At 31.6% G+C, this 10,926-nt stretch overlaps 1 protein-coding gene across 1 annotated transcript; it reads left to right on the forward strand.

The window, feature by feature from the left end:
• The first annotated feature begins 1,394 nt into the window (after window positions 1-1,394).
• On the forward strand, window positions 1,395-4,136 carry LOC111898141 (plant UBX domain-containing protein 1). Its single transcript, XM_023894061.3, has 7 exons — window positions 1,395-1,568; window positions 2,033-2,129; window positions 2,246-2,314; window positions 2,429-2,496; window positions 2,885-3,014; window positions 3,119-3,223; window positions 3,788-4,136. Exons 1-7 carry the CDS (start codon window positions 1,410-1,412, stop codon window positions 3,985-3,987), a joined length of 828 nt encoding a protein of 275 aa, XP_023749829.1. The 5' UTR covers window positions 1,395-1,409; the 3' UTR covers window positions 3,988-4,136.
• The last annotated feature ends 6,790 nt before the right edge of the window (window positions 4,137-10,926 follow it).

Below are 10,926 nucleotides of genomic sequence, written 5' to 3' on the forward strand. Positions count from 1 at the left end.
TATTGGAGAAAGGAAATGGAGAAAAAAACTCCTAAAACCATAACCAATTCACTTATTGTTTTGCACCGATACTAGAATAACATTTAAATATCTTCACCACTTACATTCTATTTGTCTATGTTGACAACAATTTCAATATAGGATGAATCATCTAGCATTATCCATCGAAGAATATTTTACATTGAATCTAATCAAATTTTTATTTTCATCATCTCATGAGACCTTATTTCCTAACCTTATTCTTTTACTGTGTCTTGTTCTCTTATGAATCATCAAACAATGTCTTATTCAATAATGAATATTACAACCTCATCTTCTTCCACATCCTATGTCGATGTTCTCCATAACCAGACATTCTTGGATTCATCATGTTTCGTAGATATGTACTCAACTATCATGATATTTGATAATGTTGATCACAATTCAATTTATGGGGGATCATGTATTATTTATTATATTGGTAGTCTTTTTTTGCTCTACTATTGTAAGCATATTTATTGATGTTCATTTTTATCTTGGTGGAACATAAAAAAACAAGGTGTCTAGTCTTTTATGTTTTTACTGATATTGCAAAGAACTTCTATCTACCAATTAGTATTGTCACGTTACTTGTTATTTTTATATATATATATATATATATATATATATATATATATATATATATATATATATATATATATATATATATATATATATATATTAGAAATTCTGCACAAACACATATTTAAAATGCATATTAATAAACTTTTATCTACAAGTATGAAATAATCATAAGTAACCATTATTGCATGGAAGACGAACATGTAGTGTAGAAACTTTTGGATTTCCATATGATGTATTTATCCGTTATTCATGGGGAAACTAACTCACGACACCCATATAATGCAGTCATCAGTTTTGAATGACGAAATTGTAACCTTGTTTAATGATTATAACCGCATATATCATCCATGAGAATCATCAATACAACGTCATTTCGAATATTTTCATAGATGAAAGATTTTTGTAGATGTCGTCATTGAAAACCAGGGATATTTTGATCCAATAACTAATTTTTTATTAAATCTTAAATAAATTAATAAAATTAGTCTAATTTTTTTTCTCTAATTGATAAACCAAACAACATTTTTCAAAGTAATATTTGTTTATTTCATCAATCGGTCCAATATCCCCACTAGAGGTGCACAAAATGAATTGGTTATTTTAAAAAGCAATGGAAAAAAACCTAACTGGCTATTTTGAGAACCGGTTAGGATAAAGCCAAATCACCTATTTAAATAGGTTTAATTTTTTAATGAAATTCAGTTAAAAAAAAAAAAAAAGATTGGGCCGGTATCTTTCGAAATTAGAGCTGTTGGATTATAGACGCAGCCCAATTGCAAACCGCAAAACCCGAACAAGAATCATCAATGGAGACAAAAGAATCGTCTTGCGCAAGAAACACGCAACGCGAAATTAATAAAAGGGCTTTTGAATCGATTGATTCGCTGCTGAGAGCTGATTCTACGAGCACTCTGAAGCGAAGAAGACTCACCACTATCGATCATATGGAATCTCAATTTGCCACGGTTTGTCCTTCACTCATGGATTCTTAATTGCTACGAAGTATAGTTAGTTAGGGTTTTTTTTCGTTTTTACATGATGTGGTACATTCTTATTAATAGATCAATGTCAATCTGTATCGAAGTGTTTCCGTGTTATCCAATTGGTCGAATTGCTTGTTGATTTTTCATAACTCTAACTGAATCTCTAGGAACTTTATTTAGGCAATTAACTGTTTTTTAGTTAAATGGAACTGGATCAATGTATGGGTTATTTGGAATCGATCAAGGATTATCTCGTTTTCGATCAAGTTGATTACTTTAATGCTATGCTCAATCTTGTTCTTCTGCAATTAAGTTCTTTACATGTTATACCACTAAAGACGACCATGGCTTAATGATTTTAGCTGTTGATACACTGAATGTACAATATTTTGAACGATTAATGCCTTGTAACGATGTATTATCTGATAACTATATTGATAAATCAGGAAAAGCTTGCTGCAGCAAAGCAAAATTATGGGAGAGATATCCGTGTATTTGAGACAACAACTTCCTCTCACACATCAAATGAGCCAATTAACGAAGGTATGCACCCACATGACAAGACATGACAAAAGACGTAAATACCCTTATATTTTCATCATAAAAAAATAGCCCTAGAAATCTTGCATTAAGGTTTAATGACTTTTGTAATTTCGCAGAAGAACCAGATGAGTTTTTTGAATTCACCGCGGAAGATTATTATCGCATCTTGGCTACAAAAAAGGAAGGTGAGAATATTCATATTCATATTTAAATTTATATGGTAATTTTATTAAAAACCAAAATGTATTTTTATTCATCCCAAATTAAACAAATCATTTTTATTTCCTTTTTGTGGATAGATAAAGTTATGAAGACAAAAAAACTCCGAGAAGCAGAAGAAGCCGCTCGTAGATCAAAAATTACTAAGGTACTGTACTAAATAATCTTTCCAAGACTATTTTCAATAATCATGATAAGAAGGGCATTCTCGTCTTTTTCTACAAACAAAAGATTGAGATGATTGACAACTGACAAGTCCCTATCCCACCTTTTCCAGATTTGACAAAAAGTTGCAATTCTTGTCCCATTGACATCAGTCTCAATTCAAATCCAGTGTTTGTCAAACAGACAAACAAACACATAGTAAAAAGTACAACTTGTCTTGTCCTATAAAACAAGAAATAGCAGTTAGATAGGACAAGACAGGTTGTACTGTGTACTTGTCTCGGTCCAATGTTTGTCTAGTGCATGACAAACACACAGTACAAAGTACAACCTGTTTTATCCTGTCTAACTTCTTTTTCTTGTTTTTATAGGCGGTAATTCGTGTGAGGTTCCAAGACAACCATACATTAGAAGCTACATTCCATCCATCAGAAACAATGCAAAATTTAGTTGATCTTCTTATAAAAGTTGTGGCAAGGCCCGATTTACCTTTCCATATATGTAAGCATACTTTTAAATTCCTATTTTTTTTTTTTTTCAATAAGTTTATTATCATTTTAAATTAGGTAATATTTATTATATACTAATATTATATTTTTTCATAGTTACTACTCCTCCAAAGAAGCTAATAAAAGACATGTCTCAAGATTTTTACTCTGCCGGATTTGTCCCTGGTGCAATTGTCTATTTTTCATACGATCAACCAAAAGGTATTATCTTTTTTAATAAAACACCAAATATGGTTTTAAAGTTTTGTTTGAATAATTTGGTCCTTCAACTTTAAATTTTATGCAATTTTGGTTTTTGTTCTATGATCGTATCATATAATTTAATATTTGTTACGTGTAATAATATATGATAAATTAATTTGATGTTAATCTATGACATATATTAAATTAGTTTTTATGTTTCAAACTTTTTAAAAATAATAATTTAAAACAAAACATATATACTTTAATAAAATACATAATGGACATAGTAAGATAATAACTTTGAAATTTGGTTTATACAAATAATTTTTAATGGTTACACTTCTCTTAGAATATTATTTTTAAAGTTCATCCCATAAAAATATGCGAGTCAAATTTGTAAGAAGCTAATAAATATAATTGATTTATTTTGGTTATAATTCTTTTAATAATATAATTTATGAAGTTATCTAAATAAAATGATGCGAGTTGAATTTGTAAAAAACTAACAGATAGAAAATGTTATATTTGTAAATTGTAAATTCCAATGGAAATTAGTCAACGTGTAGTGTTTTATGGGTGTAGGTGATGGTGATGCTGACGTGGCATTCCTTAAAGAGGAAGTGATGGCTTTAAAAGGTCTTGAGCTTGTAGCTGAACCGGAGAAACCTACGGTTGACCAATTGACCACCGCGCCTGTGGTGGCTGCCGCCCCTCCATCGGGTCAAGAGCGGAAGCCGGCTGCTGATAAAAAGATGGTTAAGCCAAAGTGGTTGAAAATGTAACAATTTGTCGAGTTATAAAATCAAAGTTTTTAAAACGGATTATATGTAAACCTTCTTTCCATAAGTAGATATGTTTGTGCAAAAAAGATTATTCTCGTGGGCCCATAGGGATCTAAGGTTGATATAAAATCAGTTTACAAAGACCAAAATCCATATTGAAAATGACTATTAGATGTTTAGGCTCTTGAGTACTTTATAAGTAGAAATGGAGGTGACAATGATATTTTTGTTTTATTAGTTCGATATGAAAAATATAAAGGTAATGGGAGTTTAATACCTAAGATAAATGACAATAAGTAGATATTATTAAAAGTAATACACATGTAATAGAGTTAGTTGTCAAGATTGGGATTATAGTTTTCAGGTATTTCAAGATTGGATAGAGAACCTAAGATGACACAAAACAGTACATAAAAAGGTAACTGATCATCATATATAAAACTTTTTATTTTTGTATATTATGGTTAAATAATTCAAAAAAAAACAAAAAAACAAAATGACTTTTAGCCCAATGGTACCGGATGTTGCTTTCCTTCTTAGAGGTTAAGTGTTTAAATCTCATTGGAGCCATAGGTGTAATTAGTAGTAGTTTAGGAGTGAAGTGGATTTGCTGTTTAAAAAAAAAATTCAAAAAAGGAAAAGAGTAATGTAGAGGTTAATGACATGGTTAAATAATGAGTTTTTAACCATAATAGAGTTATTGGAAAAAAATATTTATCATTTTCCTCTTTTTTTTTAAATATTTACCAAAATGGTATTACTCTAATTTCAAAACTAGTATTATTGTTTTTAAAAAAAGAAAAACATGTTTTTTGATTTCCCCGAAAGGTTGGAATGAGAACAGGAAAAATAAATCGTAAATGCATCTAGGGCTCCACAGGTTCGTTCGTTGTTCTGCCGTTGCACGTCCAGCCTCGCCGTCCGCCTACGGCCTTCTCTGTCCGTCGCCGACGACCTGCAACCTCCTACACCCTTCGCTCCATTCAAGGTATGCAAAGTTGTTATCGATTTTGATTCTTCATGCTCGTTTTCTATTTAAAATTTTGCTTCTCTATTATTAAATTGTTACTCCTGGATTCCGATTCTTAAGTTTCATGTTTGCTTTTTGCTTCTCTATTATGTTTTTTCTCGATTCTTCTTTTAGTTAGGATGAATTGTTGATCAATTTCTGCTTTTGTAGATGGAAAATTAGTCTTTTTTTTTTTAAATCTTTTTATAGATGGAATTGATTGCAAACATGTCATTATGTTTTTTTTTCTTGTTATCACAAATTCGTATGATCATTTTTTGCTTGTTTTTGTCTGTTTTGTAGATGAATTTTATTATAGACATGATTGACAATGAGAATTTTTCTATAATTTCTCAAGCTGCTGTTGTGACTAATGTGATGAATATAGACAATGATGTCGAGTTAAATGAAATATTGGAAGACGGAATTGGAGATGAAGATGATGAGGAAGCATCTTTTGACAATAATGTTGAAGTACCTTCAACTTTTACTAATATGGAAGGAACAAATTTGACTATTCATGACAACTGGACTATAACACAATCAACGAGTAAGAATTGATTTTATGCGAGAGTTGGGAAAAGATTCTTTCAAGGATAAAGAGGAACTTTTTAGAGCAATCAAGATCCATAACATTAGGACACATAGACAATTTGAGGTCATTGAGTCACGCCCAACCATTTGGACTCTAAGATGCAAGTTATACTTACGATCTGGTTATAAATGGAAACTTCATGCAAGTAAAAGTAAACGTAGTGGTTATTTTGAAATCACAACATATACCGATCCGCACACTTGTTTACACTATAAGCTTTCTCTAGACCATTCGAATCTAGATGCAAGCTTGATTGCTATGGAAACTAGATACCTTATAAAAGAGCAACCTTCTATCAGTATTTTGGCTTTGAGAGCTGAAATAGTTGAAAAATTGGGATATACTCCTTCATATAAGAAGGTTTGGGTTGGAAAGCAAAAAAAATTGAACATGTGTACTTAAAGGTGCTCGTTTTTTTACCAATCACACCTTGTGTGAAACTTACATTCTATAGAATGTTGCATTATTTTAATGTGAGACGTCCATGGAGATGCACATACTCCACATGTTATTGTAAAACAAGTAGCTTTGATGGCAAAAGCAAGTGCACATTCTTTAAGATCTTTTAACCGAGAAAAAGGTATATTTTAGTTGATAACTCAAAGAGGCTGAAATGTGCAAGTAGTTAATTTGGAACAAAAAGTTGCACATGTGGTAAATGAGAGACATTTAAATATCATTGTTCTCATGTTTTGAGTGCATGTGCCAAACTCTCTTTGGATAGTTGACAATATGTTGATAAATGTTACTCGATTGAATACTATTGTGCTACTTGGGCATCTGAGTTCTCCCCACTTCCTCATGAAACGTATTGGCCACAATCACCATTTAATGAATTACTTCCAAATTTAGAACTATTACCAAATAAAAAAGGTCGTCCTCGTTCAACAAGACTAAAAAATGGTATGAATATTAAAGAAGGAAGAAATGTTAATCTTTGTGGAATTTGTAGGTAACCGGGACATAATCGAAAACGATGTTCGTCTATGCCAAGGTAGTTTAAAAAAATATATTTTATGGTATTTGTTGTGGTTATTCTCTTATTTTTTTTACATGTAAGGATTTTTTACCGGTTCAAGGTCAAAGTAATTGTAATATTTTTTTTTGTAATAAGCAATGTTGGAGGGTTATATATATATATATATATATATATATATATATATATATATATATATATATATATATATATATATATATATATATATATATATATATATATTAAACAAGCACATCGTTTGTGAATGTTGGAGTTTTTGCACCTTAAAATTTGAGTATGGTGGTGGTTTTTGATGATTTTTGATTGTTGAGGCTAAAATTTGATGGTAAAAATGTTGTATAAGAAAAACGGATATTAAAAAAAAAAGAATATAAAAAAACAGCAATAAAAAGGTAAAAAAACTAAAATAAAAACTATCATTTAAAAAATATATATAAAAAACAATAAAAAGGTTGAATAAAAAAGAAAAATAAGAAAATAAGATATTTAAAATAAAAAAATTGAAAAGAAAACTAAAAAGTAAAGAAAAATAAGAAAAAACCATTTTGATAAATATTTTTTAAAGAACACTAAAATCGTAAATATTTTTTTCAACCATCCCATTATGGTCAAAAACTCTAAATAACTAAAAAGAGTATTAATACTAATTATTTATTATAAAAAATAACAACTACAACCTTCATGTTATTTGTTTTAACTATAAAGAAGAAATCTATAACAATTTCAATTTTTGAAAGTCAAATAAAAACAACAATTTCTTAAGTTTTTAAGGAAAAAGGCTTGAAATTTAACAAAAAAAAAAAAGAAAAAAAAGAATTAGACCCAAAAGTGGATGAATTAGCAAAAATCGTTTAATTATACCTATCTAAATTGAAGTGGACGGATTAACAAAATACTAATTACTACCAAGTAATAATAAAGAATAAACAAATGAATATTTAACAAACCTAACTTCAATTTGTATTCTTATTATGAATATACAGTGAGTGATTAATTTTTATTTTAACAAATTCTTATTAGAAAACAAATCCATTATTAATAAACATTAACTTAAATTTTCATTCTTCCAATTAACAACGTTTGGCATGTAATATTGCATTTCAACATTAACAACAAAGACAAAAGGAATACAAAAACTACAAATACAACTATAAAATATAACCGATCAAATAGTTCATATAGGGTAAAAACTCAGAATTACAAAAGGATAAAAATATAAAGTTAAAGATATCCTAAACATAAACATTGCAAACTTTGACTCTAAATATTTGTCATCCTATCATTTATTATCCGAGACGAAGAGTGAACTTAGCCAATAAAAACTTGTGATTCATGAACTTCCAAGTCTTTTTACCTAAAGGAAAGAAATACTTTGAGTGTCTCCCATGCGTATATAATTTATGACATTAGCATAAAAAGAAACCATTCCAAATTTAGCATATCAGTCTAGATTAGAAATTAGAATAATCTTAACTGCAATATCTTCCATCTATTCACAACTTGAATATCATAAATAAGCAGAAGCATGCCAACAATAATAGATCCACCAATATTTAAAGAATCACAAGAGGTAATCTCTGAACACTTGAGTCCGGAAATAACAAACAACAGGTAGGATTTCATAACAATCATGTTGTTGCTTGACCTAATTCTATAATAGGAGTACACTTGAAAACAATCACAATTAGCATTCCTACAAACCAAATCACAATGCTAAGTACCCATAATTCCCAGTTTAAAGGTACAATGCTTGCAAGAAAAGATGTGTTTCCCTAAGCTAGAAGTGTTTGTAAGAAACAATGAGTTTCCCAGCAGTCGTGATTGCAGTAACATATAGAAAAACAATGGTCCAAAGATCAGAGTTATATACAGAAAATCAAACTTATCTATTGAAATAATTACACAATCAAAGAAACAAAGAAGGGCAATAAATCGCAACTGATGAATGATTAAGATGACACTGGAGAACATAAATTGTTTAACTTACCTGAAAGACGAAACAAAAGAAGAGAAATTGTTTCAGTTATATATGTTTAACCTATGCCTTCTTCCATACCTTACGAAAGCTTTGACGTAACATATCAATAGATACACGGAAAAATATTAGAAAAGGGGACGATAGAGGCGGAGAATAGGGGAAGTTTGGTATTTAAACCTAAACATCTCTTTTAACGTATTTAGTTGAGGTGAAGGTGGCATAGTCGTGGTGATGGTGCGATGGTTGGTTGAAGACATACAAAAACCAATGGCTGATGGTGGTTATAAAGAGACCAGTGATGATACGATGGTGGTGGTGGTGATTGGTTTCTCTGAAAACAATCTTTTTTATTTTATTTTAGAAGAAACAAAAGGTGAATGATCTGATGGTGGTTAGGGAGATATAGGGGAGTGGACGGGATGATTAGAGACGAGCAAAAGGGCCGAACCGGACCGGACCCGGGAACCGGCTTCGGCCAAAATCAAGAACCGAACTGGCCCGACGGTTCTACCGGTTCTTGTCGTGTCATCAAATGTTGGAACCGGTCCTTGAAAAATAACATCATACGGTTCCGATTTTTGCCAGTTCTACCGGTTTTTGCCGGTTCCACCGGTTTCGGTTATATCGGTTCCGGTTCCTACCGGTTCCTGGTTCCAAAAATCCACAAAAATAACGTCCCGGTCCCGGTCCGACCGGTTCCATCAGGTTCCGGTTCCGGCCGGTTCCCCGGTTCATATGCTCATCCCTAGGGATGATGCTTGGCGGTGGGCTTTATAGTAGGGGAGGGAACAAAGGACACATCTGATTTAAAATATGAATTTGTGTTTCAAAGATAAATGCAGAGTAAAAAAAACATAAATATTATTTTATTAGTGGTTAGTTATATAATTAACTTAATGGCTTGGACATATAAAAAAATAAAATTTGTTGGGTATAATAGATTGCGTTATTGGGGTTATTTAATTAGTCCTTTTGTATTCGGTATTGGGCATGTCCATGCCGTGTCATTAACTAGGGTTAGAGTATATATAATGCATGCATGCACCATAGTTAGAATCGATCTGATTACTTTGATGTCACCTTAGCACACCTCTACAGTAGCAATTCTTTATTAGAGTTCTTCTGAGGTTGTGCCTTTTAATCATTCGACACTTTGTTGATTCATCCTGTGTTCTTACTTTACTTCGTGTTCATATTATACTTGTTCAGAATCTATTGGATATATAAGGATTTTAGTCTTAACAATTGGTATCAGAGAGGGAGACTGTGTAAATCAAACACATCTCTTCCGTTTACAGAAATCATTAGGGTTTCCGTTATTATCGAATCTGTTGGAGCCGTCATTACTTTGTTGAAGCTACTCCATGATCTTGATATTACCCTAATATGATCTTACGAGTCTGATTCTTAACAGGTATAGAAAATCAAGTCAACATGTCGCACGACGATTTTCAATCCAATCCAATCAACATCTCAAACAACATACGATCAACCACAAGAATTCCAATTCTATATCCTCACGAGTATGAAGTATGGGCTCTTCATTTTGAACACTATGTTCTTTGCTCAGAAGATAATGGGTATTTGATCTGGGAAGCTATTACTTTGGGTCCTTTTGTTCACTCTGAAACCAAAAGAATCATTAAAACTTAAAAGGAATACAACCAGTTACTCATTGATATGAAGGGGGTTCCTAAGGATGAGAAAAACAAAATCATTAGCAATATTAAAGCAATGAGAGTTATAAGGTTTGCTCTACAGTCTGGTACATTCGCTTGGTGAGTTCTTGTGACAATGCGAAAGATATTTGGGACAAGCTTAAAGAGCTTTATTCCACAGATGCTGATCTCAAACATTCCACCCAAACACTCCTACTTTCAGAGTTTGGTGACTTCAAACAAAAGCCAGAAGAGAATCTTAGCCAGACGTTCAACTGATACAATCATCTTCTCAGTAAGATGATTAAGCATGGAATAGAACGAAAGGTGATCGAGCAGAAGGTCATATTCATGAATGGTCTTAGACTTGAGTGGGTGGCATTAGTATGAACTGTTAAAGCACATAAAAATTTCAAGAGTTATTCATTGGCCAAACTTGTTGGCATTCTTAATTCACATGAAAGTGTAGTGACGAAAGAAACGAATGTTGTGTCCGGCATAGGGTCCTTGGCTCTCATTTCGAAGGGAAAGGGTGTTGCAGAGGAAGAACCATAGACTGATTTCTCTGATAATGATTTGACGAGCGAAGAATATGCTTTGATGGTTTCAAACCCCAAACGGTTTGCAAGAAAGAAATTCCCTACCACTAAGAACCGAAACTGGCAGGAAAGTTACAGCTCCGAGAAAGGGAAAGAAGAGAAC

The sequence above is a fragment of the Lactuca sativa genome, chromosome 3 (assembly GCF_002870075.4).
Source record: "Lactuca sativa cultivar Salinas chromosome 3, Lsat_Salinas_v11, whole genome shotgun sequence".
Classification (NCBI taxonomy): domain Eukaryota; kingdom Viridiplantae; phylum Streptophyta; class Magnoliopsida; order Asterales; family Asteraceae; genus Lactuca; species Lactuca sativa.

What these genes read in the sequence shown, in the direction of transcription:
- LOC111898141 (XM_023894061.3), top strand. Translation starts at nt 1,410, where the DNA reads ATGGAGACAAAAGAATCGTCTTGCGCAAGAAACACGCAACGCGAAATT. An exon ending in AAATGAGCCAATTAACGAAG is followed by an intron (nt 2,130 to 2,245) that starts GTATGCACCCAC and finishes GTAATTTCGCAG; the next exon opens with AAGAACCAGATGAGTTTTTT. An exon ending in CGATTTACCTTTCCATATAT is followed by an intron (nt 3,015 to 3,118) that starts GTAAGCATACTT and finishes ATTTTTTCATAG; the next exon opens with TTACTACTCCTCCAAAGAAG.